At 60.5% G+C, this 26,457-nt stretch overlaps 5 protein-coding genes and 1 long non-coding RNA gene across 10 annotated transcripts; 4 read left to right on the top strand and 2 right to left on the bottom strand.

Moving 5' to 3' along the window:
- The first annotated feature begins 1,741 nt into the window (after positions 1-1,741).
- LOC137672380 (lysosomal acid lipase/cholesteryl ester hydrolase-like) lies at positions 1,742-9,383 on the top strand. Of its 4 annotated transcripts, none has more exons than XM_068416554.1 (9): positions 1,742-1,846; positions 2,893-3,010; positions 3,632-3,830; positions 4,751-4,860; positions 5,567-5,712; positions 6,303-6,449; positions 7,809-7,880; positions 8,955-9,020; positions 9,150-9,383. In XM_068416554.1, the coding sequence occupies exons 1-9, from the start codon at positions 1,742-1,744 to the stop codon at positions 9,381-9,383; spliced, it is 1,197 nt and encodes a 398-aa protein (XP_068272655.1). The 4 variants fall into 4 exon arrangements, with proteins under 4 accessions (XP_068272655.1, XP_068272657.1, XP_068272656.1 ...); XM_068416556.1 differs by having other exon boundaries at positions 1,817-1,846; positions 5,567-5,690; positions 6,290-6,449; XM_068416555.1 differs by having other exon boundaries at positions 1,817-1,846; positions 5,567-5,693; positions 6,275-6,449.
- A 1,789-nt stretch (positions 9,384-11,172) lies between these two features.
- Positions 11,173-14,093, top strand: PAOX (polyamine oxidase). Its single transcript, XM_068416700.1, has 7 exons — positions 11,173-11,323; positions 11,663-12,155; positions 12,235-12,437; positions 12,623-12,878; positions 13,083-13,195; positions 13,290-13,447; positions 13,912-14,093. The coding sequence occupies exons 1-7, from the start codon at positions 11,173-11,175 to the stop codon at positions 14,050-14,052; spliced, it is 1,515 nt and encodes a 504-aa protein (XP_068272801.1). The 3' UTR covers positions 14,053-14,093.
- Positions 14,077-14,502, bottom strand: LOC137672466 (uncharacterized). Its single transcript, XR_011049576.1, has 2 exons — positions 14,399-14,502; positions 14,077-14,225 (listed from the first exon to the last, which is right to left on the bottom strand). It is a non-coding gene; the product is annotated as an uncharacterized lncRNA (long non-coding RNA).
- Positions 14,503-14,630: 128 nt separating this feature from the next.
- On the top strand, positions 14,631-17,835 carry MTG1 (mitochondrial ribosome associated GTPase 1). 2 transcript variants are annotated; one of them, XM_068416654.1, is made up of 11 exons: positions 14,631-14,778; positions 14,856-14,920; positions 15,168-15,272; positions 15,345-15,425; positions 15,709-15,765; positions 15,981-16,071; positions 16,175-16,236; positions 16,856-16,952; positions 17,157-17,238; positions 17,370-17,482; positions 17,604-17,835. In XM_068416654.1, exons 1-11 carry the CDS (start codon positions 14,649-14,651, stop codon positions 17,699-17,701), a joined length of 981 nt encoding a protein of 326 aa, XP_068272755.1. In that variant the 5' UTR covers positions 14,631-14,648; the 3' UTR covers positions 17,702-17,835. The 2 variants fall into 2 exon arrangements, with proteins under 2 accessions (XP_068272755.1, XP_068272754.1); XM_068416653.1 differs by having other exon boundaries at positions 14,653-14,778; positions 14,856-15,272.
- A 312-nt stretch (positions 17,836-18,147) lies between these two features.
- SPRN (shadow of prion protein) lies at positions 18,148-19,699 on the bottom strand. Its single transcript, XM_068416691.1, has 2 exons — positions 19,659-19,699; positions 18,148-18,868 (listed from the first exon to the last, which is right to left on the bottom strand). The coding sequence occupies exon 2, from the start codon at positions 18,848-18,850 to the stop codon at positions 18,440-18,442; it is 411 nt and encodes a 136-aa protein (XP_068272792.1). The 5' UTR covers positions 18,851-18,868; positions 19,659-19,699; the 3' UTR covers positions 18,148-18,439.
- A 313-nt stretch (positions 19,700-20,012) lies between these two features.
- On the top strand, positions 20,013-22,102 carry ECHS1 (enoyl-CoA hydratase, short chain 1). The gene is made up of 8 exons (XM_068416657.1): positions 20,013-20,127; positions 20,611-20,808; positions 20,887-21,014; positions 21,105-21,204; positions 21,312-21,416; positions 21,504-21,623; positions 21,719-21,786; positions 21,872-22,102. Exons 1-8 carry the CDS (start codon positions 20,013-20,015, stop codon positions 21,935-21,937), a joined length of 900 nt encoding a protein of 299 aa, XP_068272758.1. The 3' UTR covers positions 21,938-22,102.
- Positions 22,103-26,457: the final 4,355 nt, after the last annotated feature.

Genomic DNA, 26,457 nt, shown 5'->3' with positions numbered 1-26,457 from the left:
ACTTACACTCAAGCAGAGCACCTGGTAGTGAACCAAAAGCTCAGGCTTTTAGGTGTCTACCAAGCAGCTACAGAAAGGCATAGGCTGTAAGGTCATGGGCTGGATGTGGAGAACGAACACCTTTGACTCTGTGCACTATCTGTCACTTCAGCCAAATGGAGGCATTGCACAAGCTCTCCTGCACCCTGCCGTCCATCAGCAAGACGCTAAGCTTGGTGCTTTTCCAGAAAACATTGCAGATGTTTTGCAAATAACCAGTTGCAAATACAATACCGCTTGGGTGTAAGGGGTATGTGGAGGTCGCCTGGGCCACTGTCACTTTTGAAGAGTGGTGTAATCACCCAGTGTCTCTCACCCAGGCAGCCAGTGAAGCCTGACCTGTCCTTGATGCATCTATAGAGAGGTCGGGGTGCTCCTGAGGCCTTGTGAAGCTCTTGGAGCTCAAGTCCTTTGGCTGCTCCAGGAGCTCTTCTAAGAGGTATTCCCAAGGGCCTCTGGGAGTTAGGAAATGACCCTTTACAAAGAAAACCTTTTGACATTTTTTTTACTGCAACTATCATAATCTTAAGGTGCAACTCCATAGCTGAAATTCCTTGCCATGCATGGCAGCTGCTTTTGGAAACGTAATCCTTTGCAAGCAGGAAAGTCATGAGAGCATGGCCAAGCAGAGGAAGTTATCAAAGATATGACCAGTGCGCACGTTGCTCAATTGGAGGACACGTGATGTGGTCCAGCGTGGTGCTAACGTAGCAGGGCTCTGACACAGCCTCCTCTTTTAACACTGGTGATAACACAGCCACCACCATTCACACCTCCAGCCTGATCAGATACAACAGTGGGCTCTGCTTGGTACGTATTTTCCTACGCATAATTCAGATTTGCATTGGAGCTATCCTGAGGGCAAAAAAGCTTCGGTTGTTTTTTTTCTCAGTAACTTGCCTCTTGGTAATAACATGGAGAGGGTTACTGGGAATATTTCAGAGGACAGATATGTCTCACTGTGTGGGAGACCCATCGGGAGGAGGAAAAATAGAGGTAGAGAGTAATCAGATGGCTGGTGAGAAGATTTGCAACTCATGCTACTGGGTTGAAGATAAGCTCTAACTTTTAAGAGCCTGGCGAAGCATTAGAAATCATATATAATATTAACTGTGTATATTAAGAATAGACCTCTGCTCAGGATAGGAATCTCTAAGGTGATCAAAAAGGTTTGTGTTTTTTTCAGGTTACACTTATTTAATAGTCTTCCTACTAGGCTCTACCAGTTTCAGTTCATAGGATCCTTGTGTTAATAGTGGCTTCTGGGTGCAAAAGCTAAGCAATAGAGAAACAGCAAAATATAGACATAGTCATAGCCCAGTCAGCCTAAATGTGTTCCTTGTGTAGCATAAACTCTGGATTAATTCCCTCTATGTGACAATTGGCCCGACATCATTTTCTGTCGCTTTAGCCCTTGCATTATAAAGCTGTTTCTCTTCTTTTTACCGCTAAAAATACAAAAATGGGTCTTGCCTAGTACCAGATCCAGTCTGTACGGAGGAGTATGAAGAGCCTTGCATGGACTCTAATGGAAGCTGGAATTGGAAATCCCCTCTGCTTCCCCAGCCCGGACCGTGCTATATGGTCTTCAGATATATAAGGAACTTAACCCATCGTAACCAAGTAGAAACAGACATTCATAACAATGTTATTTAATAATAATTATAATAATAGTACTAATAATATTTTACACAGATACAAGATGTGGCTGTTTATTGCAATCCTGTTTTCGATAGAAGCACTCACGAACTCCGCAGGTGCCACCGAGAAGAAGGCGGCTATAAATCCTGAGACTTTCATGAATGTTGTAAGTCAGAAGTTTGAATTTCCACTCTGTCTGAAAGTTTGCAGATGTTTTGCTGGGGGAGAGAGGGATGGAGGGTATGTGGAGAGGATTCATGGTCACCACGCGTGCTGGTTTTGTCGAGTGGTGCGATATGACATTGCCTCCATACCATCATTAACAAGCACGCCTGAAGGAGTCCTCTTTCTCCCTGCAGTATTAAGTGCAATTATCACCAGGTCAGTTAGAGAAGGAAGTAATCTCAGCCTGAATTTGATCAGACATCTTCCTGGAGAGTAGAAATTTGTGCATGGCTCCTCTCCTTCAGCTGCAGCAGGTTGCTCAGGGCCATGTCCAGGCAAGTCCTGAAAGTGTCTGAAAGTGGGTTGAGATGGACCCAAGACATGGGCAATAAAACTGCTGAAATTAATCTCTTCTGTCAAATGTGTGACAAAGCGAGCATATAGTGATGTGTAGGCAGGATCACAGCTGGATTTCACCAGACTGAAACTTCCCAATTTGTGGAGCCTTTGGCATAAATAAAGCTCAGGCAGAGCCTCAGGAGCCCTGTGACAAATCCTGCGGGGCTTGTCCTTTTGCCTTTCCAGTCAGCCCAGCTCGGTAGGTTCGATATGTCCCACCATCTTATCCGCCCCGTGCATCGGCTCAGAGCGTGACGTGACGTGACATGTCCTGCTGCTGGTGTCAGCTGTCAGTAAATCCATTTGGTTTCGATCTTCATCTTTGGAAGCATTTCAAACGCATACGCTGCTGCATGCTGCAGGGAGCCCTGCTGCCGCCGGCTCCCCTCCTGCTCACAGACGCGAGCCCACGGCTGAGCGTCTCCTCTTCCCTTGGCATCTCACCGGGGTGGATGTGGTATTCGGACAGAGTATCCTTTCTCAAAAAAGTCCTCAGCTGATCCAGAGTCACCCTGGGCAAAGTGATGTCCCAGCTGCCGCGGTGTGTGGGCTTTGCAAAAGCATCCCAGTGGATGAGGGATGCGCTCTTCAAGTCAAATGAGCACCTCGGCTACGGAAAGCTTTCTACCTGGGTTTTTATTTCCCCAGAGCCAAATAATCTGCCACAGAGGGTACCCCAGTGAGGAGTACGAAGTCCCGACTCGCGATGGCTACTACGTCAGCCTGAACAGAATTCCTCACGGGAGAGAAAATCCTAGGAACAGAGGTATGGCTCTATTTCACAAGGAAGGCAGCGAAAAATAAAAACACCCTTCACATAACAAGCAGGTGAAGGGATGAACCTAGCTGGGCTAGAGGAGTATTTATTGTTAAAACAAAAATACCAAATCCACAATACTCCTCCAATTTACAGTCAAGGCTTTAGCAGCCAGCATGGGAAAGCGTGCGTGCAGCACAGCAACCACCTTTCATATCAAGCAGAGACTTGGTTTTGAGGTTCAGAGGGTGCAGGTATATCTTAAGAGAGCTCCTCATTTAATTTTTAACCCATAAATTTGTGACTTTGGGGTTTGAATGATCTCAGGGATGAGCCTCTACGTCTGAGCTTTCACAAGGTTGTTGTCAGTGGCCACAGTGCTGAGCTTGTGGGAATGAGTACCTGGGGTCTGAAAGGCTTAGGAGGGACATCTGCAGCTCTCCAGCCTGAGACAACGAGGGCATCCTCGTGAGACAACTACGGCAAGGATTTCTTCACCAGGAGACTTCATTAAAACGCACATTGTATCTCCTCTGGCAGTGCAAGAAAGAGGCCTTTTTGGCCTGTAGTTGGGGTGAGTAAGCAGAGAAGTTCTGTTTCCGTGAAATGTACTGTTTCTTTCACACCCAGGGGCCAAGCCGGTCGTGTTTCTCCAGCACGGGTTCCTTGCAGAAGGCACTCAATGGGTGCAAAATCTGGCTAACAACAGCCTTGGCTTCATACTAGCAGATTCCGGCTATGACGTCTGGCTAGGAAACAACCGGGGGACAAGCTGGTCCCGGAGACACCAGCACCTTTCAGCTGACCAGGTTGAATTCTGGGATTTCAGGTGGGCTGGAGCGGATTACAAAAGCACAGCAAACTTCTCTGCCTGCCGCTAACCTCCAGGCAGGGTTGGGTGTCTCCAAGCAGGCAAGTCAGAGCACCTAATTCCCAGGTACGGCCTCCCCGAGACCTCCTGGTGATGTGCGCAGGGAGGATGGAGGTACCTGTGCAGACCTGCCTGCTGACACGGTGCCAAGACCTCCCTGCAGCTGCTGAGCCGTGCCGAGAGCACAGGGCACTGCTGATGGTGTGGGGATGCCCATACTGTGGAGACATCAGCCCTATCTTGGGGCCTCTGTGGGGACGTCCCTGGCTAAGACCCTCAGCAAGGTGCCCACAAGCATCATTGCTGCCTCCCGTTCTAGACATTGTCTGCAGAAATCTTGTCCCCAAGAACAACATTTTAAGCTGCTACTGCTGCTCCAGAGCTGATCTTCAGAGCACTCCTGGATTTCCCAAGCTCATAAACGTGCTTCCAGTAAAAAAAGCTAATAAAGTAGGTCTGCATTTGGCACATGGGCAGGAACTGGTGCTCCGTTCCCTTCTGGGAAAGAGCATCTCTAGGAGCCAAGCTGGTGCTGTAACCCTGACAAGAGCCAGCTCTGGGTCTGCAGAGCTGCTGTGTATTGCACTTGAATGCACAGCTGGCCAGGCTCTGCACAGGTTTCTTTACCACTAACCATGGTTATGGGAGGACTAAGCCCTTTCAGGGAAGGATGAGGCCATGGCAGGAGGGACGCCTTCAGACCCTGTGTGGTTTCACCCAGCACAGGGCTCTCCTAGCTCATAGGAATTTTCTCCTGGAAAATCAGCCACAGATGTTACGGCCTTCAGTATACGAGCAATGCAAGGCAGCCAAAATTCACAGGTGAGTTTGCTCTCCTGGTGTTACCTTATAACCAACGCACTGCTCCTGTGTTGCAGCTTTCACGAAATGGCAGTGTACGACCTCCCAGCCATGATCGACTTTGTTCTGCGGAAGACTGGGCAGAAGCAGATCTATTACATTGGCCACTCCCAGGGCTGCACGATCGGTGCGTTAGAAGGGGTTGCACATCACATTACCTGGATCACCTGGAAAATGTTCATTTGGGTGTTTGTAAGTAGAAAGTGGAGAGGTCCCATCTTCGTGGGCTGCCGAGCAGGCACGCTAAGTAGAAGGTCCCACAGCAGCCGTGCTTTCCATACAAGACATCTAGGAGGACCAGCACGCTGCTATGGTAGTAAGAAAGCTCCTGGTGACCTCAGTAAGCTCCCCGCTGCAACTGAAGAAATTATAATTCAACCTAGAAAATGAGATTGCAGAGTTCCACATGAAAACCAAAGGTGTTTTGCACGGGGGTCACAGCTTCTGCTTTCTGATGAAACGCATGGTGCTTCTTTTCACCAGGTGGGCCATCAGGGGTATGAGATAACCTCAGTGACGATGATACCCTTTAGCAGTGGTTGATGGAAGATGACAGTACCATTCCCTTCACCTGGTGAATGAGGCAGGTCTTCCCATCAGTGGTAGCTGTAGAAGTGCCTCTTCAGCCACTTCTAACCATAGCAATAAAGGTGTTGTCTCCTTTTGGACACCTCTAGTGCTAACGTTAAGCAGAAAGGTGGCGAGTGATCCCAGATTTCTAATTGGAGCTAATGCCAGCTAAACAGACCTGGGCAGTGGGTCCAAGCGAACCCTTGGATTAAGCACCTGAAGAAAGATTGACCAAGTCTCAGGTTGTTTTTCTGTTTTCTCAGCGTTCATCGCGTTTTCATCCATGCCAGAACTGGCTCAGAAAATCAAAATGTTTTTTGCCCTGGCTCCAGTAGCGACACTCAAGTATACCAGAAGTCCCATCATGAAAATTCCCTTCCTTTCGGACAGGCAATTCAAGATTTTTAAGGTAGGGAATTACTCCATGCTCTCCTCCCCCGAACACACTGCTGCTAGAAAAGGGACCGTGCCCAGGCACAGTCCCCAGGGCTATCCGATGTGGCAGAAAACAGTCAGTTCCTGCTGATTTATGAGGCCAGACACGATTCAGGTGCAGGCGCACTCCTGCACGGTCACTGTATGCCTGCCTTCCATCTGCAGGACCTTCAGGTGTTGAAACTGGTCTTTCTGTGGGGGCACTTGTTGAGTTCCCGGACAGACCGCCTGGAAAAGAGCAGCTTTACTGTCTTGATTTTAATGACAATGAAAAACCAATCCAATGCTTGGGGAAAGAGGAGAGTTCCCAATGTTGATTTCCCTGGTGTGTGTTCAATCAGCACTGCCTCCTGCAACGAGCTGGACCCATCTTGGCGAAGCAGGAGGGCAAAGGAGAAGCGGGTTTGACTCCTGTGGGCACCCTGTGCCACACACCCCCTCACCACCCAGCTGGTGGGACAGCTCACGGGGACACTGGCCAGTGGCAGGTCGGGGGAGACAGTCCGAGGGTTAGGCTGCAGGAAGGGAAATGCAAGAAATCAACCTCGCCCTTTGCTTCTGCAGCTTCTGCTCGGCAGAAAGGAGGCCACACTGCGGATAAGGAAGCTGTGGAGGTTTCTTCCCTGTCTGTGCAGGCACTCAGTGATGCACAAGCCCTGTGCCAATCTCTTCTTCCTGCTGGGCGGCTACGACGAGAAGAACCTCAACATGGTGGGTGCGCCATCCCGCGTGTGGGCGAGGGAGTGGGAGCCCCAGGGTGCACTGCTTGGGAGCACCCAGCAGCGCATGCTGGCTATGCCGACCCCCTGCCTGCCACTTGCCCCCTCTCTGCCAAACACCCTGCCCAGCCTGCCACGGCCACTGGCCCTCAGGGATCACCAGCAAGCAGATGCTGCAAGGGCAACGTGTGTCCCTCTGCCAGAGCCCTCTCTCGCTGCTTCTCCTCCCTGGATACGTCCATCTGCGGAGAAGGACCTGGGAGTTCTGGTGCACAAGTTCCCCACAAGCCAACAACGTGCCCTTTTGGCCAGGAAGGCCAATGGTGTCCTGGGGTGCATTAGGAAGAATGTGGCCAGCAGGTCGAGGGAGGTTTTCCTCCCCCTCTACACTGCCCCGGTGAGGCCACACCTGGAGTAACTGTGTGCAGCTCTGGGTCCCCCAGTTCAAGACAGACCAGGAACTACTGGAGAGAGTCCAGCGGAGGGGTACAGAGATGGTCAGAGGGCTGGAGCATCTCTGCTATGAGGAGAGGCTGAGGGAGCTCGGTCTGTTCAGCCCGGAGAAAAGCAGACTGGGGGGAGACCTTATCAACACTTACAAATACCTTAGGGGCGGGTGTCAAGAGGAGGGGGCCACACTCTTCTCAGTGGTGCCCAGCGACAGGACAAGGGGCAACGGGCACAAGCTGAAACATGGGAAGTTCTGTCTGAATATGAGGAGGAACTTCTTTACTGTGAGGGTGCCAGAGCCCTGGCACAGGCTGCCCAGGGAGGGTGGGGAGTCTCCTTCTCTGGAGATATTCAAAACCCACCTGGACACGACCCTGTGCAACATGCTCTGGGTGACCCTGCTTTGGCAGGGGGTTGGACAGGATGATCTCCAGATGTCCCTTCCAACCCCAGCCAGTCTGGGATTCTGTGAAAAGTCCCCAGGCTCTGCTGGGTGAATGTCAGTGGCCAGGTGGCACTTGATAGGATCTCTGAGCTAGGGCTGCCTGTCACCGCGACCAGCTGTACCTCCCACCAGAACCCCTGGCGTGCAGCCCCTGCTCCTACCCACCCTCCGTCAAGTCTGCTGAAGCAGCATCTGGATGACCATGGATAGTCACTAAGGTCTTGCAGATGAGGTATCCACAGGAGCTGGGGACACCCCATCGTTCATCACCATTCTCCCCCTGGAGCTGCCTCTGAGCAATTGAGTTTTAATGAAAATTATATTCCTGAACCTGACCCAACTCTCTAGGCAGCGTGACTCAGCAGTGGCTGTTTTGGGCAACGCATCATCTGGCAACTGCTGTCCTCGGCCCTGTCCATTGGAAAGCAACAACAGCTTGAATATGTTTCCTTGCAGACACGGCTGGATGTGTACACATCCCACTATCCAGACAGGACGTCTGTCAAAACCGTAATACACTGGGCCCAGGTAGGTACCCTGAAACGCAGATCCTTCACCTCTGGGATGGTCCCTTCGCTGAGAGTCTGGTGTGTCCAGGGCAGACGCAAGAGCTCGGGGATCTTGGACATTAGGAGATCATGAGAAAGTAAAGGCAAGAAATTAGGCGTGCAGAAGAGGCTCTGGATGCAGGATGCCCTGTGCTGGTCCCTCTGGGGACCAGGGGACACTGGGGTATGCGCCCTGGGCTGTGCCAGACAGGACAAGGGAAGGGATGGGGAGGCCACAGCTGGATGCTGGGACCAGTTTGGGGCCCCCAGGGATCCCCAAAGCTGAGCGAGCCCAGGGACGCCACGGTGATGGTGAGTGGAAGCCAGGGCGTACAAGGGGAGGTGGGCTTGTTCAGCCGGAGACGAGGAGGCAAAGGGGGATGCAACGGCATCTCCCCCTGCCCAAAGGGGTCCTGGAGACACCCGGGCCAGACTGTGCCAGTCTGAGCAACCTGCTGCAGCTGCAGCGTTGGCCCTGCTGGAAACGGGGTCAGGCTGGAGACCCCCGCCCCGGTGCCTCCTTGCAGAGCCAAACGTAACGAGGTATGAGGCAACGTAACGAGGTAACGAGGGAGGCAAAAAAGGTCTTTTTAATCAGTGCCACTATTGTACAGATAGCTGAGCTTTTGCCCCTAGCATAGAAGCAACTCTTATAATAACTGGGCTCACTGTACTCTGAGCCCGAAGTGTCATGAGAAGGTAAGGATGATCAGGTAGTTGGAAGGAAAACTTGCCAACGTGAAGTCCTCCAGCAGAATTCTGCACACACAGCTGGTGATGGGCAGGTTTTCAGAGGCACAAGCGTTGCACTTGGACAGACAAGGAGTTGCATGCAACACCTTGGTTTGACAACCCATAGCTAGGGACAGGCGTGGAGTTGGAGGTCAAATCATCACCTTGTTACAAAAGGTGGAAAGTCTGGCTTTGCAGTGATGCCACCTCCTCCTGCAATGTCCTGTGCGAGCACCCTGTCACGATGTGGTCCCTTGAGCATGCCGGACCCATGCAGTGGTGCTCGCTGGCCTCCCACCACAGATCTATCCTCTCTGCCCAGGTGGTGAAATCGGGAGAATTCAGAGCCTTCGACTACGGCAGCAAAAACCCAGCCATTTACCACCAGGTAGGAGGCTGCAGCGGCAGTGCTGGCAGCTGGAGATGCCAGGGGACTGTCCTGGGTGGTGCGGGGACGGGCTGCCTTGCAGGGGTTGACCATGACAGCGGTTCCTCAGAGCCCCCTGTGTCCCTCCAGGAGACGCCTCCCTCCTACCGGGTGGAGGAGATGCCGGTGCCCACCGCGGTGTGGTCGGGGGGAGAGGACTGGGTGGCTGACTGGAGGGATATCCGCCTGCTGCTGCCCCGCATCGCCCATCTCGTCACCTACGGCTACATCCCTGACTGGAACCACTGGGACTTCGCCTGGGGCTTGGATGCCCCCAGGCGTCTCTACAGCAGCATCCTGGAGATGATGGGGGTGTCCCGGTAGTGTGGTGGCTCACCGGGAAGATGCCGGTGGCCTGGCCCCTCTCCCTCAGCTGGGACAGCCCAAGGAGGCGGTGGGACATCCCCTGCTGTCCCCTCCTTTCTGCTGCCCTGACACGCTGGTGGTGACGGTGCTTCCTGTGCATCCCTTTAGTCATTGGCGTTTGTCCTCCTCCTTGCTTGAGAGCTCCTCAAGGTCCGGTGGCACCATGCAGGCAGGGCAGCACCGGGGTCAGCCGAGGCGTTGGGGCAGGCAGGAGCCACCGGCTGGGCAGCCCTGCTGGAAGGGCCCCAGGGTGATGGTGGAGCCGCACCCTGGGCTGCACAAGGGGGACGTGAGGACCCTGCCATCACCCCACGGTGATGGTGGAGCCGCACCCTGGGCTGCACGAGGGGGACATGAGGACCCTGCCATCACCCCACGGTGGCTGTCCAATGGGTCGGGGCCTGGAGCACCCAACCCACGAAGAGATGGGAGGGAGCTGGGCTTGTTGGGTCTGGCTGCGGGGAGGTGGTGATGTCTGAGAGCAGCCCCTGGTCGCAGCACAGGCAGGGATGGAGGGGGTGGCTGACGCCAAACCCTTCTCAGCAGCAGCAGGTGAGGCAATGAGGGGTCCCAGCCCCAGATTGCGGCCCAGGGTGGTTCAGGTTGGATGTGGGGAACCCTTCTTCCCCCAGACAGGTCCCCAGGGAGGTGAAGGGTCTCCATCTGGGGGAGGTTTAGGGCTTGGCTGGGCCAAGCCAGGCGCTTGCCTGCATCATTTGGTCCCAGGGCTGAGTGGCCAGAGGCCCCCAGCGATGGCTGAATGGCTCAGCGCCAACACGCCAGGCATGCCCATCCACCATCCCTGGGAGCCGGTGGCCCTAAATGCCCCAGGGCTGGCTTGCAGGGCCACCATCCCCTCACGAAGCTGCCACCAGGCTGGTGTCCTGTGGCCGTGCACAGCCCCTGCCGTGCGCTCCCACCCTGCTGCTTGCTGGAAACGCAGAGGCGGGGAAAACCCCTCTGAAATAAATGCTCACAGGGGATTTTAGGAGCCTGCGCCGCAGCTCTGACACCCCCGGCTCTTCCTTACATGTGAATATTTTCTGGTGGGCTGCCCGTACCCGGGGCCGGCAGGGATAAACGCCGCTTGCCCACAGTGGTGGGATGACCCCAGCCGCAGCCGGCCGAGCGTGCTCCTTGGCAGGGTGGCAGGGCAGGTGCTGCCCGGGGGTCCCAGGTGGGAGCACCCCGGTACCTGCGCCCCCCACCACTGCCATGGCAGGCAGGAGGCAGGGACATCCCCTGGGCAGCACTGGGGCAGGAACGATCACCGGCAAAGAACCACCGGGCAGCCTCGAGGACAGAGAGCTTTATTGGTGAAGGGTCTGGAGCACAAGTGTGATGGGGAGCAGCTGAGGGACCTGGGGGTGTTTAGCCTGGAGAAAAGGAGGCTGAGGGGAGACCTTCTTGCTCTCTACAACTGCCTGAAAGGAGGGTGTAGCGAGGTGGGGGTCGGTCTCTTCTCCCAGGTAACAAGTGATGGGACGAGAGGAAACGGCCTCAAGTTGCACCAGGGGAGGTTTAGGTTGGAGATCAGGAAGAATTTCTTCACTGAGAGGGTTGTCAAGCATTGGAACAGGCTGCCCAGAGCAGTGGTGGAGTCCCCATCCCTGGAGGGATTTAAAAGCCGTGTAGATGGGGTTCTGAGGGACATGGTTAGTGGTGGCCTTGGCAGCGCTGGGTTAACGGTGCGCGGGGGCGGGGCCGGGGGGGGGGCGGAGCTTGCCGGGGCGGCGTGGCGGGCGCCATGGAGGGCGGCGGCGGCGAGCGGCGGGTGGTGGCGGTGGGCGCGGGGCTGGCGGGGCTGGCGGCGGCGGGGCGGCTCCGCGGGCACAGCTCGCTCCGGCTGCTGGAGGCGGCGGGGGGCGCCGGGGGCCGCGTCTGCACCCGCCCCTTCGGTACGGGGCGGGGGGGGGGGGGGGGGGGGGGGGGGGGCGGCACCGGCGGGGTGAGTCTGGCCCGGGGTGGGACTGCACCGGGGCAAGGGTCCTGTCGCGGGGGGTGGCTGTACCGGGACAGGGGCAGGGGAGCTGCACCGGAACTCCCCGGCCGTGGAGCCGGTCCTGAGTGGGATAGACACGGGGCTGGGGGTGTCTGGTCCGGTGGGACCCCACCGGAGCGACTCACGGGGAACAGTGGGGCAGGGCGGAGGGGCGGCTGGCTCCGGGGCACACACGGGGTTGGGGGTCCTGCCACACGTACACCTTGGGGTGACCCCCTCCCTCCCCTCCCCGCAGCGTCGGGGCTGGCGGAGATGGGGGCGCACTGGATCCACGGCCCCTCACCGGGGAACCCCGTCTTCCGCCTGGCCACCCGCTACGGGCTGCTGGGCCCCGAGGCGGCCCGGGAGGAGAACCAGCGGGCGGAGGTGGGGGGCCACCCCCCGCTGCCCACCGCCATCTACGGCAGCTCGGGGAGGACGCTGAGCCCCCAGGCAGTGAGCGAAGCCCACGACCTCTTCGACACCCTCCTGGCCTCCACCCGCGCTTTTCTGGGGGCCAAGGAGCCACCGGTGCCCAGCGTGGGACAGTACCTGCGGGCTGAGATCGCCCGGAGGGTCCCCGCTTTGGGGGGTGGCGAGGAGGAGGCCCGGCGGCTCCAGCTGGCCGTCCTCGCCGCCTGTCTCAAGCTGGAGTGTTGCATCAGCGGGACCCACAGCATGGACCTGGTGGCCCTGGAGCCCTTCGGAGAGTACATCTCCCTGCCTGGCCTGGACTGCACCTTCCCAGGGTAAGCGTGGGGCTCTGGAGGGGGACACGGAAGAGCGTTTTGGGGGGCACCCCGTCCCCAGCGGCGCCTCCTCCCGCAGCGGCTACAGCAGCTTGCCCGATCGCATGCTCTCGGCTCTGCCGGAGGGTGTCCTCCTGCTCAACAAGGCGGTGAAGACCATCTGGTGGAGAGGGTCCTTCCGCGAGGAAGGGGACAACAGTGCCAGGCATTTCCCCGTCCGGGTGGAGTGCGAGGATGGAGATGCCTTCCTTGCCGACCACGTCATCGTCACCGTCCCGTTAGGTGAGGACACCAACCTTGGTGTGGTTGGAGATGGGGTTTGCCCAAACCCCTTCCCAGCTTACCCTCTCCCAGTGGGGGAGTGCTGGTGGGAGAGGGGAGGCTGGGAAGGGGTTTGGGGAGAGAAAAGTATCTCAGACCCTGTTTAGGAGCCTGGCAAACAGAGCTGCCCCATCTTCTGCCTGCAGGTTTCCTCAAGGAACACCACCAGGACTTCTTCCAGCCTCCCCTGCCCGAGCAGAAAGCAGAGGCCATTCACCGTCTGGGTTTCGGCACCAACAACAAGATCTTCCTGGAGTTCGAGCGGCCTTTCTGGGAACCCCACCAGCAGCTCATTCAAGTGGTGTGGGAGGACGAGTCGCCCCTCGAGGAGCCCAGTGCTGACCTGGAGGCCAATTGGTTCAAGAAGCTGGTTGGATTTGTGATCCTCCAACCGCCGGAGCAGTACGTGACAGCAAAGGGGCATTGTGGCCGGGGGGTTTGGGCATCTTCTGGGCAACATGAAGGAGCATCTTGGTCCTGTCTGGAGCTTCAACACCTCCTCCGGGTCGCTGGTGGCCCGTGACGCAGCGGCACTCCCAGGGCAGGGTGCCTGGTGAGCAGCGGCAGGGCAACAGGGCAGCTCTTGGCCCCATCTTTCCTCCCCAGGCACGGGCACGTCCTCTGCGGCTTCATTGCGGGGAAGGAGTCGGAGTACATGGAGACGCTGAGCGACGCCGAGGTTCTCGGCACCATGACGCGTGTCCTCCGCACGCTGACAGGTACCGCTGCCTCCTCTGCACTTGTCACCCCAACCCTCCCCTGGGGAAACGTGCACCCAGATTTCTGGATCCCACACAAAATCCATGCCCTCAGGGAACCCGCGCCTGCCCGCTCCCAGGGCTGTTCTCAGGTCCCGGTGGCACAGCGCTCCCTACACCCGCGGCTCCTACAGCTACGTGGCCGTTGGCAGCTCAGGGGATGACATCGACGTGCTGGCACAGCCCCTGCCTGAGGACCCTGAGGACCCCAGGGTAATTATTTTTGGCCCAGGGGATGCAGTGGCTGTGGGGGGAGCAGGACGTCCCCAGGTGTGGGGACAGATGGACGGGGTAGGAACAGGATGCCCCAGGCCCTGAGGAGCACAGTGAGGTGGCATTCCCCACTCCCGCTCCATTCAGGGGTCACCGATGCTCAGGTCACCAACCAACCCCCTCGGTTCTTCCCGCTGAGCTCCATGGGGGTGGGGGGGGAACCCCATTTCCATAAAACTGGGACACGTAGCTCCTTCCAACCACTTTCTGGCATCCTCACGGCATGGGGTGGGTCTCTAAGGAAGGGAAGGTGCCCGCTCAGCCTCTATGTGGCTGCAGAGTGGGTCGTGCATTCGCGGGGTGCCGAAGGGCGGGGACATGAGGCTGGTTTAGTACAACCCGGTGTCCCCGCCGGGCTGGGACAGGCGGCAGGCCCCCCGCGCTCACCTCCCACCTTGCCGCAGCCTCTGCAGCTCCTCTTCGCTGGCGAGGCCACCCACCGCACCTTCTACTCCACCACCCACGGGGCCCTGCTGTCGGGCTGGCGAGAGGCCGAACGGCTCAACCAGCTCTTCGAGGCGCCCAGCCCCGCTCCTTGTCTTTGAGGTGGGAAAAATAAAAGCCCCTGCTTTGGCGGGCTGCCGCCGGTCAGCCTCCTTTATTGAGGAACCTCCTCGGCGGAGGGACGCGGAGGCTTCTCTCTCTCCGTGGAAGGGGGATGGATGCGGCTCCCGGTTCGGCGGGTACGAGGGGGTTGTGACGTCAGTACCAGTTGGTGCTGGAGATGAGGAAGCGGGTGTCGTCCAGCGGGTCCTGCGTCGGGCCTGGCTGAGGGGCGGGGGGTGGCGGCTGCGGGGCGGGTTGGGGACCGGGACCGGGCCCAGCGGCACGGGGGGTGACGGGGGGTGCCCCTCCGCGGGGCCCGGCACCCCCCGTGCCGCCTGGACCCACCGTCGGACCCGCCGTAGGCCCCGCAGGCGCCACAGGCCGCGTACGCCGCGGCTCCGCCATGGCGCGGGGGAGGAGACGGCGGCTCTGAGGGGGCGCCCCGCCCACCTGACGTCGCCCCGCCCACTTACGTGACCACGCCCACCTGACGTGACCGCGTCCACTTACGTGACCACGCTCTCCGTTCTCACGCTGCGCGTGACCCTCCGCGCGTCGCGCCGGATGTGACGCAAAAAGAAGCGCCGCCGCCGCCATGAGAGGGTGGGCGGGAGCGCTGAGGGCGGCCCTGAGCGGGCCCGGGCCGGTGCCTGGTGGGTTCCGGGAGCGTTTCGATTTCGGCGGCCGCGATGTGGCCTCCTGGTTCCCGGGGCACATGGCGAAAGGTGAGGGGGGTGGGAGCGGGCGGGCTGACCGCTCTTCCCCCCGCCGCCGCCGCCGCTCACCCAGCGCTGTGTTGCAGGCCTGCGGCAGATGCGGGCCTCCCTGCGCCGCGCTGACTGTCTCATCGAGGTGCACGACGCTCGTATATCCTCCGGCACGGCTCTTCATCCCCCGCTCTGCGGGCAGCAGGAACCGGCACCCCGGGAACCCACCCCCTGCGCCGCCCCCGTGTGCCCCAGCTGCCCCCATCTCCCTCCAGGCCGCCCCTTCTCCCAGTCCCGTGCCCCTCTCCAGCTCCACACCAGCCCCATCAACTTCCCCCCGCCCCAACTGGTCCCCTCAGTACCTGCTCCCACACCAGCGCACGGTCACTCTCCTTAGCGGCTCTCACATCCCGCTGTCGGGCCGTAACCCCATGCTGCGGGAGGCGCTGGGCATCCGCCCGCACGTCCTGGTGCTGAACAAGATGGACCTGGCTGATCCCCGCCGGCAGCCGGTGAGTGCCGAGGCAGGGCTGGCTCGCTGGGGACCCCACATGTCTCTACAGGGAGGTGCCTGTCCGTTTCAGAGGGTCTTGGAGCACCTGAAGCAGCAGGGATGCTCGCACGTTGTCTTTGCTGACTGCCAGCGCGATGTCAACGTCAAGAAGGTAAGGGGCCAGCAGCCCCATGCCCAGCCCTGCTCCTTGCTGCCAGCACCTGAGGGCTGTGTGCTGATCTCCCAGCCTCATGGAGAGGCCTCAGTGCCCCACTGCGAGGAGGTGACGCTGGCTGGTCTAGAGCGATCTTCATTTCCAGCTTACCCAAGGCGCCCCATCCTCTGCTTGGCCCCCGTTTTGCGCCTCCTCCTGCCGCAGGGTCCTCCAAGCCAGCGGGTGCTGCCAGCCTGGGCGCAGAGCCGCAGTTACAGCCCTTCCCCCTGTTTCTCTGCAGATTGTTCCCCTGGTTGCCGAGCTGGTGGGCAACAGCCCACGCTACCACAGGGCCGAGGTGAGACACGGCAGCGAGACAGCCGGTGTGTGTGCAGGGAGTCGGGGGCAGCCGTCTGCAGGTCACCTCCCCCTCCAGCTGGAGGGACGAGGCTGCTCATACGTGTGCCAGAAGTGCCGGCAAAGGCCGGGCTGTTTCGCTCTTGGTTGCCCGTCACTCCTGGGGTGAGTGGCCGATAACCGGCCGCTCCCTGCCCGTGTCCTCCTCGCTTCCAGAGCACCGATTACAACATCCTGGTGATCGGCGTGCCCAACGTGGGCAAGTCCTCGCTTATCAACTCCCTGCGGAGGCTGCACCTCAAAAAGGGTATTTCTCCAGGGTGCCCAGGCTCGGGGAGGAGCCCTTGGTGCAGCTGTGGGGCAGGCAGTGGGGCAGAACGTGGCTTCTCTGACCTTGTCTCTCCCCAAAGGGAAAGCCACAGCGGTGGGTGGCGAGCCGGGCATCACCAAGGCGGTGCTGACCAGAATCCAGGTACTGTCCCTGTGGCGCAGCCGACTGGGTGGGTGCTGGCAGGGTCTGGAGCACACGTGTGATGAGGAGCGGCTGAGGGACCTGGGGGTGTTTAGCCTGGAGAAAAGGAGGCTGAGGGGAGACCTTCTCGCTCTCTACAACTGCCTGAAAGGAGGGCATAGTGGGGTGGGGGTCGGTCTCTTCTCCCAGGTAACAAGTGACAGGATGAGAGGAAACAGCCTCAAGTTGCACCAGGGGAGGTTTAGATTGGAGATTAGGGACAATTTCTTCACCGAAAGGGTTGTCAAGGGCAGTGGTGGAGTCCCCATCCCTGGAGGGATTTAAAAGCCGTGTAGATGTGGTGCTGAGGGACATGGGTTAGTGGTGGCCTTGGCAGTGCTGGGTTAATGGTTGGACTCAATGATCTTAAAGGTCCTTTCCAACCAGAACGATTCCATGGCCTTCGCCTCCCTGCGTCCTCTCGCAGGAGCTCTGGGACACCTCGAGGCACGCAGAGCTGATGCCAAACGCTTGCTCGGGTCCCCTTTCCAGCGAGACCTTAACAGAAGAGCTCAAGGCTCATGTCGGAGTCTGTGGTGCTAATTACTGAGCCTAACTGCCCTGCCTCCCCCCACCCCAGGTCTGCGAGCAGCCCCTGATGTACCTGGTGGACACACCTGGTGTGCTGCCCCCCAAGCTGGGTGACGTGGAGACGGGCATGAAGCTGGCAGTCTGCGGTGAGGTGGAGGCTGTGGCCGAGGGCACTCCCCAAACGTGGCTTTGAGCCCTGGCCAGGCCCGGTACCTGAGGCTGGGGTAGGGGTCTGCTGCTCAGGGGCCCCCCAGGCCTGTGTGGGCTGCCTGGGTGCCTGTGTATGGCACGTGGGTGACGGGAGGGGTGGCCGGGGCTCGGAGGAGCTGGGGCTTGACCTTCTTTTGCAGGTGCCATCCGTGACCACCTGGTAGGGGAGGACATCATGGCCGACTACCTCCTGTACGCCCTGAACAAGCGGCAGCAGTTCGGGTGAGCCGGAGGGGGCCCCAGGCTGCGTCCGCCGCCTGCGGTCCCAAGTCGGGGCGGGGAGAAGCCGTTCCCCAGGGAGCTGGGTGGGGGACAAGCGATGGCAGCCCGGTGTCAGCCACCTCCTTGGGCAGGTACGTGCAGCGCTACGGGCTGGCCGAGGCCTGCGACGCCATCGAGCCCGTGCTGAGGCGCGTGGCCCTCGCCCAGGGCAGGACGCGGAAGGTGAAGGTGCTGACGGGCACGGGTGAGTGCTCGGGGCGGGGGATCCCTGACGCCTGGGGCGTGGGGGCCAGGCTTTTGGGGACACTGGGGTGGCTCCAGGCTCCGCTGACGGCTCCTCCTGCACGCACTGCCCCCGTCTCCAGGGAACGTCAACGTGACGATGCTCAACTACCCGGCTGCTGCCTACGAGTTCCTGCGGGATTTCCGGGCGGGACGCCTGGGCAGGGTGACGCTGGACTGAGACCTGTCCCGGTGGGGAGAGGCATGGGCTGGGGACAAAGGCCTGGCTGCTCCCCGGGGACACCCCGGTGCCCCACGGCGCTGGGGCCACCTCGGCGTGGAGCTCTGGTGTGTGATTAAAGCGGCTCTGCTGGGGTGGTTTTGGACCTTGGACTGCTGCGAGGGGTCGGGGGGTACAGGATCCCTGGGGCCACGGGATGAGGCTGCGCTGTGGTGTCACCCCCCCTGTGGTGTCACCCCCCCCGTGGTGTCACCCCAGTTGTGTCACTGCAGGGCCATGCTCACCGTGGGGGGCACGGCTGCTGCCTCCAGCTGGGACAAAACCCCCGTGGAGCCGTTCCCTCGCTGCGGTCTCGGCCCTCTCTGGGACCACCATCCCCACGTAAACCCGCGGTGGCCGTGCCAGGGTCCCCGTCCCCAGCCCGTCACCCCGCATCCAGCCACGCCTGCTTTCCGCCCAGCTTTATTTGCCATCTCCTCGTCCTCCAGATGCTCCAGACCCACGTACAGAGGAGCGGCGCGGAGGGGGTGCCCGAGCCGGCGGGGTTTGGCAGGGGGGGTGGGGGCAACGGTGGGGGGGGGCTTCCTGCGGGGTCCTGCCCCGGTGGCGGCAGGTGGCCGGTTGCTGAGTGGGCACAGACTAGGGAGCCGCTACGAGCCCGGGGGGGTGGGCTCGGCCCCGGGAGGGGGCGGCCGGTCCTCATGGCCGCCCTGGGCACGGTCAGGTCCCCCGACGCGGTCAGCGGCGGAAGATGGAGGCCAGGGGCCAGAGCCAGGGCACGGCCCAGCCCGGCGGGGCCCGGCCCGCTGCGGCAGAGGTCCAGGCGCTGGCGGCTGCCGTCCAGTTGCCATCGCGGTACTCGACGCCGTCACCCGCTTCCAGCTCGCCGGCCAGCCGGGCCCGGCGCAGGGCGGCCCCCGCCGCCACACCGGCCGCCGCTCCCGCCGCCGCCGCCCCCGCCACCCGCAGGGCCGCCCCGGCCGAGCCGTAACGGGGTCCCACTGCCTTCACCCGGCTGCGGGCAGCCCCCCGGGCCCTGCCGCGGGCGGCCCCCCGGGCCCCTCCGCGCCCGCCCTTGGCGGCCACCGTGTCGCAGAAGGCGGCGGCCAGCAGCATGAGGGCCCAGCAGGCCGCCGTGCCTCGCCGCATCGCGCCGCCGGGCCGCACCTGGGCACAGGGAGAGCGGCGGCGCTCAGCCACCGCCCGCGGTGCGCAGACACCTGCGGGTGCGGGCAGGAGCGGGCATACGGGCGCCGCGCGCGAGCTGCGTGTGCGTGCACAGGCTGCGGGCGTGCACTTGGGCTGCACACACGTGTCATGCATGTGCCTGGTTTGCACATGAGTGTGTCACGTGTGCTTGTGTTGCACACACGTGTCGCTCATGCATGTGCTTGGGTTGTGCACGCCTGCGTGTCACTCGTGTGTACTTGGGCTGCACACACGTGTGTCACGTGTGCATGTGCTTGGGTTGCACACGTGTCACCCATGTGTGCTAGGGTTGCACACACGTGTGTGTCGCTCAAGCGTGTGCTTGGCTTGTGCACGCCTGTGTCACGTGCGTGCTTAGGTTGCACATGTGCGTGTCACTCGTGTGTGCTTGTGTTGCACGTGTGTCACGCGTGTCCTTGTGTTGCACACACACGTGTCACTCACGCGTGTGCTTCGGTTGCACACACCTGTGTGTCACGTGTGTGCCTGGGTTGCGCGTGTCCCTCACGTACGTGCCTGTTGCACACGCGTGTGTCTGGGTCACGAAGCAGCCCGTGGGGGGCACAACGCCCCCCCCCACCGTGGGGACGCGGGTCCCCCCCCCCGCACGCGCACACGCGTGTGCACACGCAGTCACGCGCGGCCCCGTGCCCGCTGCTCACGCGCACACGCCCCTTGCACGCCCCCCCCCCCTCCCCCCGCAGCACCCTGCCCGCGGAGCCCATCGCCCGCCGCCGCCGCCGCTCACCGGGCCCGGCGCTGCCGCTGGCTCCGCTCCGCTCCGCTCCTCCCCGGCCGCGCTGCCGCCGGCGCCCCCCCCCACCCTCCCCTCCTCCCCCCACGGGCGGGGGCGCGCCCGGGTGCGTGCGGCGGCGGGAGAAGCTCCCGCCCAGCCCCGCGCGGTCCCGCCCCGCGGCGCCTCTAACCCTCCCCCCATCCCGGCCCCACCGGGACAGCGGCGGGGCGGGGCGCGCCGGCACCGCCTCGACCAATGGGGATGGCGCGCTGTGGGGTGGGGGCCGCCTAGGCCAATAGGCGCAGGGCGGGGGCGGGGCGTCCGCAGGCAGCGGGGCGGGGCGGGGCCGCTGCTCCGCGTTCCGCCATGGCCGCCTCGCTGCGCGCGCTCCTCCGCCCCGCCGCCGCCGCGCGCCGCCGCGCGCTCCTGCCGCCGCCGCCGCCGTCCCGCCCCCTCCGCGGGGCGCGAGCCTGCAGCGCCGGTGAGCGGGGCACCGGGGCGGGCAGGGGGCGCCCCAGGGCCCGGCACCGGGGCTCAGCGCTCGCCACGTACGGGCCCAGCACCGCGCACCGGGGCTCAGCACCGGGTACGGGCCCAGCTCCGGGGCTCAGCGCCTGCCTCGTACGGGCCCAGCACCGGGCACCGGGGCTCAGCACCCACCATGTACAGCCTCAGCACCGCGCACCGGGTGCCTGGACGCAGCACCGGGCCCCAGCACCGCGCACCGGCCCGGCGCAGGGCGGTCACCCGGCACTCAGGGTCACACCGGGATGTCCCTGCGAGACCCGGTGCCGACCCCCGGGGGTGACGCCCCGCTGGCTGCCGGTGACCGCTGCCACGCACCCGCCACCCCGAAGGTCACCTTAAAATAGCGCGGCGGCAGCCGGGCCCCGCCGGGGCGGGGGGGGGTCTCACCCGGTTGCGGGCAGCCGGTGTCCTAACGGGGCGGTATCGGGGGGAGCAGGGGCCCCGTTCCAGTACGTGTCGGTGCAGAAGACGGGGGCGCGGCAGAGCGTGGGCCTCATCCAGCTGAACCGGCCGCAGGCGCTGAACGCTCTCTGCGACGGGCTGATGGAGGAGCTGGGCCGGGCGCTGGAGGCCCTGGAGAAGGACCCGCAGGTGGGGGCCATCGTCATCACCGGCAGCCAAAAAGCCTTCGCAGGTAGGGCAGAGCACCCCCCCCGTCCCCGCACCCCACGTGTCGGGGGGTGTCGGGGTCCCACCCTGTGTCCCTTCGCAGCTGGCGCCGACATCAAGGAGATGCAGAATAAAACCTTCCAGGAGTGCTACAGGGGCAGCTTCCTCGCCGGCTGGGACAAGGTCTCCACCGTCCGCAAACCCACCATCGCCGCCGTCAACGGCTACGCCGTGAGTGTCCCCCCCCCGCCGCCACCTCTCCCTGTGCCCCCCCAGTTCAGCCCCGGCACCCCCTGACCCCCCTCTTCCTCCCCGTCCCAGCTGGGCGGCGGGTGCGAGCTGGCCATGATGTGCGACATCATCTACGCCGGGGAGAAGGCGCAGTTCGGGCAACCTGAAATCCTGCTGGGGACCATCCCGGGTGAGCGGGGGGCACCTGCCACGGGGGGGCCATCCCGGCCACAGCAGGGACAGCGGGGACACCCATGTACCCCTCTCTGGTCCTTTCCCTTCCCCAAACACGTCCAGGTGCCGGAGGGACGCAGAGGTTGACGAGGGCAGTGGGGAAGTCGCTGGCGATGGAGATGGTCCTCACCGGGGACCGGATTTCGGCGGCGGAGGCGAAGGAGGCAGGTAGGGGCGCGGGTCCGCCCCACCACCGCGGGCGTCCGGCGGGGAGCCGTGTCCTCCCACCCCACCACCTCCCACCGTCCATCCTAGGTCTGGTCAGCAAGGTCTTCCCCGTGGAGAAGCTGCTGGACGCGGCCATCGCCTGTGCCGAGAAGATCGCCGGCAACTCCAAGCTGGTGGCCGCCATGGCGAAGGAGTCGGTCAACGCTGGTAGGGGATGGGGGGGCCAACCGGGAACCTCCCGGGGCGGGGGGTGCAGGGCCTCCCGGGGTGCAGGGTCTCCCCAACTTCTCCCTTGCTCTCAGCCTTCGAGACGACGCTGGCGGAGGGGGTGAGGACAGAGAAGCGGCTTTTTTACGCTACCTTTGCCACCGTGAGTAGGGGGGAAACGTCCCCGTTGCGGAGGGGGATAGCGGGGCTGCCGCAGCCCCCCCAGCGTCACCTCTCTGCCCGCCCAGGGCGACCGCAAGGAGGGGATGACAGCGTTCGTGGAGAAGCGCAAGGCGAACTTCACCGACAGCTGAGGAGCCCAGGGTGGTGCAGGTCCCTGCCGCCGCCTGCTCCCCATCACCCCCCCGTGTCACCCCGCACAGCGGGTCCGGGACCCGGCGGTGAGCGATACTCGCCTGGGGTGAGACAACCGGCAGCGGGGACCACCTTGGCCATCGCTATTAAAAGGTTTTCCTGGAGATGGGGCGTCCTTGCTGTGGGGTCCCCCCCTGAGCTGGGAGATGTTGGGGTTCACTGAGACCCCCCCACTCTGTCACGCTGCTCCTCGTGGAGAGATAGGTCCGTGTGTCCCCTGGGGAGGGGACACCCTGCGGCACCTTCTTGGGCACAACACCGATGCGCTGAGTCTGCCCGGCCTCAGCGCCGCCTGGGCTGAACTGAGGCTGGGGTGATGGGCTGAGCCCCCTGCCCCGAGGCATCATCCTCATCCTGCCCAGGGCCTCAGGGTGAACCCAAAGGGGGGGATCCCCCAGATTTGGGGGCCCTGCCCTTAGTGATAGGTTTGTGGCAGCAATGAGGAGCCCACCAGGATGTGGAGGGGGGAATGGGTTTATTGGGGGGGCTCAAGGGTGGGTGGGGAGGGATGAGTCCCCTGGGGAAGCCCCAGGGGTGGCTCCCACCCCTCATTTCACAGCCCAGGCACATCTCCACTCAGCCGTGGTGGAGATGGTCCCGGTCCTCCTCTGGGCCGCTCTGCACCCTCACGGATAGCATCCGGGGTGGCCCACGGGCATCAGTCTCCCTGGCATCATCCTGGGGGTGGTAGAGGTGGTCCCGGTCCTCCTCTGGGCCGCTCTGCACCCTCACGGACAGCATCCGGGGTGGCCCACGGGCATCGGTCTCCCTGGCATCATCCTGGGGGTGGTAGAGGTGGTCACGGTCCTCTTCTGGTCCCACCTGGACTTGGCGAGGGTCCCATCCAGCCCCAGCGTTGCTGGAGAAGACCTTTACACCTGGTTCCACCTCTTGGGTGATCTCCCCCTCCTCGGGCGGCTCCACGGCTCGTACGCCCAGGCTGCTGGAAGAGGGGAGCGAGGATAGGTCGTGGTGCGTCGCGGTTACCCCGTGTCCCACTGCCCCAGGAGAATCCCACCCCATCAGGGTGCAGGGACCCTCATGAGGAGCTCCCCCGCCCCAAGAGGCTGCAATTAGGATCTTGGGGAGCAAACGGGCTAATTTAGTCATCCCACGAATGAGCTGGACGGGTCTGGGGCGTCGGTGCCGCAGCACCCGCAGCTCCCCGCTGCCACCAGTAAAGGGAAACCAGACGGGGCTCGATGCAAGTTTGGGTGATTTGGGGGGAAGATGGAGCTGGGAGCCCCTTCATTTTTGGGGGGTGCAAAGCAACGAGGGAGATTTATTCCCCCACAAAATGTAAAGCACTTTGGTGTGTTGGTTTCTACAACCCAAAGGTGCGGGGAAGCGCGGCCGCATCTTACATTTCCTTGGCCCAGTCCTGCCCCGCAGCCAGGTCCTTCTGCCCGGTGTCACTCAGAGCCTGTGGGGAGAGAGGGGGGACACTGGAGGGGTGGCACAGATCACGGGCGGGTCTCCCTGTGCCCGCGGGGCAGCAGGAGGGTGGGGGCTCACCTGGGTGCCCCCAGGCACAGGCAGGAGGAGGGCAGCGCCCAGCAGGACGGTGACACCGCAGAGCCACGCTGCTGTGGTGCTGGCAGAGAAATGGTGGAGGAGATACGTTGGCAGCAGCTGTGTTGGCTGGTGCCTGCCTGCACCCACAGTCCCTGCCTGCACCCTCTGACCCCCAGCGCCCACCCCTGCCTGCCCCCCGTGCCGTGGACATACCGTGCCATGGCTGCCTTCCGCAGGCCACCCGGCCCTTGCCCCGCACTTTGCCCACCGGCGGGTGCGGCTGCTCCCAGGGCCACCCATCCCACGCGTCCCATGCGGCGCTGGGTGGTGCCGGGTCGTGCTGCCGGCGCTGCTCAGGGGAACCCAGCGCAGGATCATCCCCCCCCACTCACCGGGGTGCGCGTTGCCCCCGTGCACCAGGACATGTGCGACCCCCCCAGTGCACCCAGGTGCTGCGGTCCTTATGCGCCGGAGCTCGTGCATCCCGCGTGCACCCAGGGACGTGTGTGGTAGAAATTTTCACATAAATTGTTATAGAAGTTCTCATGAATTAAGCAGATAAGAATCAATAGAGATGAAAAAGAATTAAGAATAGAATAATAAATATAAGTCTGTCTCATAAACACAGGTGGGCTTTCACAATCCATGAATGTTGTTCTCAGAGCTCCTTGTGTAATCCTGACCTATGACTGAACCAATCATCAATCAAAGCTTAATGAGTAGCTAAGCAGGAGTAGGCCTAAAAGTATTACCTTCTGATGCCTTTAGTAAAAAGGATGTATGGTTAACCCTTCCTTTACCTTAAAAGAAATATGGATACTTAGAAATAAACATTAATAGAAATAAAGTTCTAAATAGACTTTGGCTATTTTAGGTTAATACATAGGAGACTGTCCTGGTTTGGCCCAAACCAGGCCAATTAGTCTTAGAGAAACCAAGGTCACTGCTAAATTCCTCACTGCTTATGAGTGAAGAGCTGAAGGGGGGTCGTACCTGCAGGGAGGAGCAGACAGGGCAGCTGGCCCAGAATTGACCAACAAGGTATTCCATCCCATACACGTCATTCTCACTTTCCTATTTATCATTAACCCACTGCTTCCTGGAGGTGGGGCCCAGGAGGGAGGGGCCCTCCTGTCTCCCACTGATTGGTACCAGCTTTGCCAATTTTCCAGTTAAAAGCCTGCAGGTGTGATGGCAGGGGAGCTATTGCATTTTCCCCTCTGCCCGTGCTGGGGGGAGCTACTGCATTTTCCCCTCTGCCCGTGCTGGGGGGGGCAACTCTGCCTGAGGAAGATTTCCAAGCTCTCAGCCTTGGCTTTGTATATATTTGTATATATTTGTATATATTTGATTATTTCTCCCTTTTCCCTTTCCCTTAGGGGGGGGAGAGGGTTAACAGAGAGCATCTGCCACCTGGTTAATAGCTGGCCCAGCTTTAAACTGTGACAGATTTATTGGTGCCCAACGTGGGGCTCGAGAGAAGCTCCAACAGGTTGCTCTGATAAGTTGAATCCTGGCTCTGATGGGAGGAGACCCGGAGAGCTCAGCTGAGAGAATATCACATTTCTTCCTTTGAGATTTACGAGGGGTTGGAAAGTTTAAAACAGATAGTGAAGATGGTGATGTCATTTTTGAATGCTGTGTTATCTCATCTTTTTATGGAGTTTCTTTCACAATTGAGTATTGCAATGATGCCTTACCTGCCGTGGGCACTGTGTTATTGCTTGCTTCTTATGAATGTTACATGCAGTTTAGCAGTGGGCGCTGGTCGAAATGTATTGTTTTGGTATGGGGTTTGATACTGATTTATGCTGTGATAAACTGGGCAGTTACTATTCCGATCTCTTATCTCTATGACACAATGATGGGCAGCTTTAATCGCGAATCAGTAGCAGCAACTTCATCTGCACGTTCCAGGCGTCCTTTAGCAGATTCTGTTAATGATTACACTTCCAGTTTTACTTTGGGAAATAGTACCTTCTCCTTTCTGCCAAGATGATTCCACTAGATTTTGCAAATTAGGATGGTGCTGTCTAGGTGGTATGTTTTTATTTTTTGGTTGTCCTGAATGTGTTTCTGATGTGGGATAAGATTAAATATCGGTGCAGGGACAGTTGTAGGTGTTATGCAGCCACCTCAGATCCTACAGTGTGTACTGCTGCTACAGCCACTAAACCCACTGAAGCCTCGGCAGCCTGTACCACAGCTGCTACACCCCCCAAGATGGCCACTGCAGCTACTCAGACTCTCAGCACTCCCAAGACAGCCACTGCATCTACTCAGACTCCAGCATCTATCGAACCTGTACCAATTGCTCCTGTAACCAGGAAGAAATACCAAAAGAAATCAGCTCGTGAAGTGAAGGATGATGACTCAGAGCCTTCTAAGGCAGAGCCATCATATGACCCAGGTGAGGGCCCTTCTCAGGCAGAGTTAGGGTCCAACACAGATGGGGGTTTCCTCGATCGTCCTTTTAAAGCAGACCCATCACAGAAGAAAGGTCCTTCTAAAGCAGAACTATCACAAGAAGAGGACTCGGACGTAGAGATAACCTACCACTCCTTATCCCTGAAGGACCTGAGAAATATAAGGAAAGACTTCAGCCGTTATGACGGTGAACCTATTATTACCTGGCTGCTCCGATGCTGGGATAATGGGGCAGACAGCATGCAATTGGATGGCAGAGAAGCCAGACAGCTGGGATCCCCTGTCCAGAGATGGTGGTATTGATAAGGCGCTCGCAAGAAAGTCAAACACTATCAGTCTCTGGAGGCGACTCTTGTCAGCTGTAAAGAGCAGGTATCCCTATAAAGATGATGTTATGAGCCCCCTAAGCAAATGGACCACTATAGAAAAAGGTATTAACTACCTTAGACAACTAGCTGTGCAAGAGATCATTTATAGACACCCACGGGACATTGTAGATCCTGTAGATCCTGATGAA

This window comes from Nyctibius grandis, chromosome 20, assembly GCF_013368605.1.
Source record: "Nyctibius grandis isolate bNycGra1 chromosome 20, bNycGra1.pri, whole genome shotgun sequence".
Classification (NCBI taxonomy): Eukaryota; Metazoa; Chordata; class Aves; order Nyctibiiformes; family Nyctibiidae; genus Nyctibius; species Nyctibius grandis.
Note: the sequence above shows the minus strand (reverse complement) of the source record. Positions and strands in the feature narration are given on the sequence as shown.

Coding starts and splice junctions, on each gene's coding strand:
- MTG1 (XM_068416653.1), top strand. CDS start 14,743: ATGTGGCCTCCTGGTTCCCGGGGCACATGGCGAAAG. Junction 14,779..14,855: donor CCCGGGGCACATGGCGAAAG/GTGAGGGGGGTG, acceptor GCTGTGTTGCAG/GCCTGCGGCAGATGCGGGCC. Junction 15,273..15,344: donor CTGATCCCCGCCGGCAGCCG/GTGAGTGCCGAG, acceptor TGTCCGTTTCAG/AGGGTCTTGGAGCACCTGAA.
- PAOX (XM_068416700.1), top strand. CDS start 11,173: ATGGAGGGCGGCGGCGGCGAGCGGCGGGTGGTGGCGGTGGGCGCGGGG. Junction 12,156..12,234: donor CTGGACTGCACCTTCCCAGG/GTAAGCGTGGGG, acceptor CTCCTCCCGCAG/CGGCTACAGCAGCTTGCCCG. Junction 13,196..13,289: donor TGTCCTCCGCACGCTGACAG/GTACCGCTGCCT, acceptor CCATGCCCTCAG/GGAACCCGCGCCTGCCCGCT.
- LOC137672380 (XM_068416554.1), top strand. CDS start 1,742: ATGTGGCTGTTTATTGCAATCCTGTTTTCGATAGAAGCACTCACGAAC. Junction 4,861..5,566: donor CTCCCAGGGCTGCACGATCG/GTGCGTTAGAAG, acceptor CTGTTTTCTCAG/CGTTCATCGCGTTTTCATCC. Junction 9,021..9,149: donor ACCCAGCCATTTACCACCAG/GTAGGAGGCTGC, acceptor GTGTCCCTCCAG/GAGACGCCTCCCTCCTACCG.
- SPRN (XM_068416691.1), bottom strand. CDS start 18,850: ATGCGGCGAGGCACGGCGGCCTGCTGGGCCCTCATGCTGCTGGCCGCC.
- ECHS1 (XM_068416657.1), top strand. CDS start 20,013: ATGGCCGCCTCGCTGCGCGCGCTCCTCCGCCCCGCCGCCGCCGCGCGC. Junction 21,015..21,104: donor CCGCCGTCAACGGCTACGCC/GTGAGTGTCCCC, acceptor TCCCCGTCCCAG/CTGGGCGGCGGGTGCGAGCT. Junction 21,417..21,503: donor GGCGGAGGCGAAGGAGGCAG/GTAGGGGCGCGG, acceptor CGTCCATCCTAG/GTCTGGTCAGCAAGGTCTTC.